Genomic DNA, 5,774 nt, shown 5'->3' on the forward strand with positions numbered 1-5,774 from the left:
TACCCAACGGTCGTTTAGCAGTCATGCCCTAGTTGCAGAGTTTTATTATACTTACAAGAAAATGTCTACAATCTATCACATTCAAGCAACAAATAGATTCAACATGAATTCCAAATTGAATGCAGATTTAAAACATTGAAATACAATGGAACAGAGCAGAAAGAAAACAAATTTCAGGAAACCACCAATGAACTTCTTATTTCATTTACTTTCTTCAGAACATAAGACCATCTCCAATCTTCCCAATTTCTCTAATAGCTTTTTGCTCCAACAATAGTCCTTGCAATCGACATTGCAAAGAAGTAAAATACCAATGCCAAATAGTTACCAACTGTTTTCGCAACCACTACATCCGTAAGGGTTTTAACCTTTTATGAATGTTTGCTTAAACATTAAGCATTTAGTAATGCTTTACTTACATTATAAGGCTTTATCCTCCATTATTTCCTAAACCCAAATAAACCCGACAAAAGCCAACATGGCTTACAAATGGGCCCAAAACATGCCCTTATTAATTAAATAATCTGGAAAACTTTCATGGTGCAAAGTTGCACCTACAAAACAAAATAGAAACAACAAACAAGGTTTCTATAGCAGACTGGAAGTCTTCCTGTCACTTGGCATAGCTGCTCCTACAGCGTACTCCTGGGGGTAAATTTTGTCTCAAGTCCTCTTGGAGACCAATTGCTAAAGGTCCCCGCCTTGCCTCATAATCTCCATTTCCGGCAACCAAGTGGCCTCCGAATCAGGAAGGCCCTTCCACTTGACCAAGTGCTCCATGTGTACTTTGTGTCTTGTCCTCATTGCTTCTCTATTGCTAATGATACGTTCCATCTGTGGCTTCTCCTTAGAAGGCAACTTCTGAATCCAATCATCTGGTTCAAGTGTAGTCTCTGCTACACCAACTTCTTCATTTGAACCCTTATACAATGTGAGATTCGAGACATTAAATATAAGTAAAATAGCCACATCCGGGGGCAATGCGATCTTGTAGGCATTTTCTCTGTACCTTTCCAGAATCTCACATGGCCCAGTCTGCTTCATCATCAACTTTGTATGACTGTCGTGAGCTAACCAATCTTTGTTCAAGTGTACCATGACTAAATCCCCAACTTGGAACTGAACATTCCTTCTTTTCAAATCTGTCTTAGCCTTCACCTTAAGGCTATTTTGCTACAATGTTTTCCTCACGTGCTCATGCACTTCCAGCATTACTTCAACAAACTCTTCTGCATGTCCACTCCTCTTTTCCAAACCATCCATATTCCTGAGTTCAATAACTCCTCATGGATGTCGCCCATAAACAACTTCAAAAGGACTCATGCTCGTGCTTCTATACAGAGAATCATTATATGCAAACTCCGCCTGAGGTATGATTGCATCCCAACTACCTCCATGTTCCCTTGTCAAACATCTCAGAAGGTTTCCCAAGGATCTATTAACCACTTCAGTCTGCCCATCCATTTGAGGATGATAGACTAAACTAAAAGACAAATTAGTGCCTAATTTCTTCCACAAGTTCCTCCAAAAGTGACCCACAAACTTGTTGTCCCTGTCAGATACAATGCTCAAAGGTAAACCATGAATCCGAACTATCTCTTTACAGAACAACCCTGCAATGTAACTGCCATCATTAGTGGTTTTACAAGGAATAAAATTAGCCATTTTGCTGAACCTATCAACAACCACAAACACGCTGTCATAACCTGTCCTTGTCCTTGGTAGCCCCATCACAAAATCCATACTCTAACACACCCAAGGTCTGTTCGGTATGGGCAAAGGCTGATAAAGCTCGACATTTTTTGACACTCCCTTGGCCCATTGACACACAAGACAACTCTCCACAAACTTCTTGATGTCTGTTTGCATCTTTGGCCAATAATAAAATCTTTGCACTAATTCCAATGTCTTGTTGAGCGCAAAATGACCACCAAGACCTCCACAATTCTTCTCCCTAATCACATTGTCGCTCACAGAACTTTTAGGTATACACAGTTGGCTTCCCTTAAACAGCAATCCATCTTGCAATATAAATTTTGAAAAATTAGAATGAAAAGTACCTTCTAACTTCATGCAAACCTCATATGCTTCCTTGAAATCTGCATCTTCCGCATACATTCCGTTCAATGCATCCACCCCCATGCTTTGCAATTGAACTTCTTGCATGGTTAATTCACTTCTACTAAGAGCATTAGCCACTTTGTTGGCTTGTCCCTTCTTGTGTTTGATCGTAAAGGTATAAGCCTACAAACATTCAACCCACTTCATGTGCCTATGGTTGAGTTTTTCCGGTCCATTCAAGAAACTAAGAGCATGGTTGTCAGTATAAACAATAAACTCTTTAGGCAGCAAATAGTGTCTCCATTTTTGCAATGCCTAGACCATGGCATACAATTCCAAGTCATAAGAAGAATATTTCTTCTTTGCCTCATTCAACTTTTTTCTAAAAATTGCAATGGGTCTGCCTTCTTGACTAAGCACAACCCCTATTGAAAACCCACTAGCATCACATTCAATAGTAGAAACTTTGGTAAAATCAGGTAAAACAAGAATGAGATATTTGGCTACCTTTTGTTTGAATTCCTCAAAACTCTTATATGATGTACTAGTGCATTCAAACTTCGTTTTACCTCCTCCTTTGTTGGTGTCCAAGATAGGTGCACAAATGTTGTTGAAGTTTCTTACAAACTTCCTATAGAATGTGGCAAAGCCATGGAAACTTCTAACTTCTCCAGCAGCCCTTGGTGTTGGCCAATGAAGGATGGCCTCTACTTTAGATGGATCCATTTTCAGATCTCCCTTGGATATCACAAACCCAAGATACACCAACTCTTGTTTCAAGAAGTCACACTTCTCCGAGTTTATCTTCAACTGTTGTTTTTGTAGCCTTTGTATAACCAACTTCAAATGCTTCAAATGCTCTTCCTTGCTTATGTTTTACACCAAAATGTCATCAAGATAGAGAACAACAACTTCCCAATGAAGTTATGCAAAACTTCATTTATTAGTCGCATAAGCATACTAGGAGAATTAGATAAACCAAATGGCATGACCAACCATTCATACAACCCTTCATTAGTTTTAAAATTCATCTTCCATTCATTACCCTCTCTTATCCTTATTTGGTGGTACCTGCTTTTGAGGTCTATATTAGAAAAATATGAAGCTCCCCCCAAACAATCTAACAAATCTTCTATTCTAGGAATAGGAAATCTATATCTTATAGGTATCCTATTAATGGCCCTAGAATAAGTACATAACCACCACTTACCATCCCTCTTAGGGGCAAGGACTGAGGGTACAACATGATGAATAATGATGAACAACAAATACCCCAACTGGTATTAAGAGGTGGGGGTGAATCAGTACATACAAAAACTTCTCCGCAACTTATCAAGTTAAGACAATGCTAACTGGTTGTCTTCATTACTCAACTTAACCATGGCAATATCGGTTAAACACAGTAAGACTTCAAACAACATAAACCAATAAAACTAAACCCTTCAAATGCATTCAATACTTGATAACTACTTCACCCATAAACATATGCATGTGGTATATCAGCAATACCATAACCATTAGCTCTGCATGCATAATCACTCAAACAAAGAATACTTAATCATCACATGAAAAATGCACAACTCATGACACAAATTTTTCACATGGAAATCCAAATGGGAAAAACCATGGTGGGGATGAATACCCATAAGCTTGTTTTGAACTCTTTTGAAACTCTCTCTCATAGGAGCCTAGTTCCGTTAAAGACTTTACAATAAGGTTTTGCTAGTAGCCAATCCTATTAAAGATAACCCGGTTAAGGGATGGCTATATACCCTATTAAATATTGAAACCCTATTAAAGGTTACCTTGCTAGAGGATTTACAGTAAGTGAGTTAAAGCTACCCAGCAAAGGGATTTTCCTTCTGTTGAAATAGTTAGAAGACAACAGGTAAAACTCTGATTTAATAACAACACTATATGCTAAGGTGGATCCTTTTTAGTTCCTCTACTTTGTAATCACACTCTGCAACTTTCACTCACTGGTTTGGCAAGTATCTCATTACTCGGATACACACACAACTTATACCAACAAAAACAATACAAAAATTCATCGACCTTATAGACAACAATTAGGTCGGTAACACAAACCCTAAACCCTAAGCATCTTAGGTTTACAATTACAAGCGGTCCAATCCTTACCATCCAAACACCATAGAAATCAGTAACCCATCATGCTTTCTTCTCATACCGCTAAGAAGAATGTTCATTCCCAAGGTAGACATTTAGTGCAATCGATCTTCATATGGAAGATCTTCAAGGAAATCCTTCATGTGCACAAACTTGATGTGGCATCTCATCTCATCCTCATCTCTTAGCTATCTCATCACAGAATACCATCGATTGCATCGTACAAGCAAGATTGCCAAACCGAAAACCATAGAGCTGAGACTACCAACCGGTAGTCACACTTAGTGAAACCTTGACATCGGTTCACTACATCTCTTCATACCGGTTGACCTACACTTATTAACATTGATGACAACATACTTTGTCATATTATTATACCGGTTCATCATATGCCAACAATCTCCCCCTTTGGCATTGATCGAGATACTCAGTGTAGCATTGCAACGAAAAAAAAATCATAGACTAGTGCATCTAAAATATCTTTATCTTATATCTTCTCCCCCTTTTACAACAATGCCAAAGTGGAGGCACAAGCTTCCATACTCCACTATGTTGCTCCCCCTATGGAGCAGCATCCTTCAACACATCAATCCTGAAAGATTTGTCACTGTAATACTTGACTGATGTGGAGCACACAACTTTTAGTTTACTTCATGAAGGGGCAAAACCCCTAATTCACCTCTCAAATAGGTAAATGTAGTCTTTGGTAAGGGCTTAGTGAATATATCTTCTTGTTGCTCCTTACTGGAAACATGTTCTAATACAACCTCTTTGTTTTGAACCTTCTCTCTCAAGAAATGATACTTGAGCTTAATGTGCCTAGTTCTAGCATGCTATACCAAATTCTTAGAAATATTGATTGCACTAGTATTGTCATAGAATATACCCAATGGTTCAGATATAGGTACTTTGAAACCATCTAATACATGTTTCATCCAGATTGCCTGAGTGCAGTTCATAAATGTTGCCACATACTCTACTTCAGCTGTAGATTGAGAAATATAGCTCTGCTTCTTGCTTGTCCAGGAAAATAGTCTTCCACCAAGAAAGAATGCTCCATCGGTTGTGCTCTTCTGGTCGTCCACATTACCTGCCCAATCTGCATCGGTAAATACCTTGAGATTGAAATCACCATTATATGGATGCCACAATCCATAGTCAATTGTTCCTTTGAGGTATCTACGAATCCTCTTGACTGCTACCAAGTGGGATTCTCTTGGACTTTTCTAAAAATGAGCTACTATGCCCACTGCATGAGCAATATCTAGTCTATTGTGCACCACATAGTGCAGCTTACCAATCATTGACCAATACTCCTTCTCATTCACCAATGTTGAATCATCTTCCTTAGTCAGTTTACAGTTGGTCACCATCGGTGTACCAATTGGTTTGCTCTCCTCCATGCCAAAGGTCTTCAATACCTCTTTGACATACTTGGATTGGGAAATGAAGATTCCATCTTTCATCTATTGAATCTGTAAACCAATGAAGAACTTTATCTCTCAAATCCGAGACATCTCAAACTCTTTCTTCATTTCATTTGCGAAAGCATGACTCATTTTATCATCTCCTCCAAAGATTATGTC

The 5,774-nt window shown here is 38.6% G+C and overlaps 1 protein-coding gene across 1 annotated transcript; it reads right to left on the bottom strand.

Annotated features, from left to right (window-relative positions):
* Positions 1–687: 687 nt before the first annotated feature.
* Positions 688–1,098, bottom strand: LOC131047672 (uncharacterized). Its single transcript, XM_057981467.1, has one exon. The coding sequence runs from the start codon at positions 1,096–1,098 to the stop codon at positions 688–690; it is 411 nt and encodes a 136-aa protein (XP_057837450.1).
* Positions 1,099–5,774: the final 4,676 nt, after the last annotated feature.

Source organism: Cryptomeria japonica, chromosome 4 (assembly GCF_030272615.1).
Source record: "Cryptomeria japonica chromosome 4, Sugi_1.0, whole genome shotgun sequence".
Lineage (NCBI taxonomy): Eukaryota > Viridiplantae > Streptophyta > Pinopsida > Cupressales > Cupressaceae > Cryptomeria > Cryptomeria japonica.

Coding starts and splice junctions, on each gene's coding strand:
- LOC131047672 (XM_057981467.1), bottom strand. CDS start 1,098: ATGGTACACTTGAACAAAGATTGGTTAGCTCACGACAGTCATACAAAG.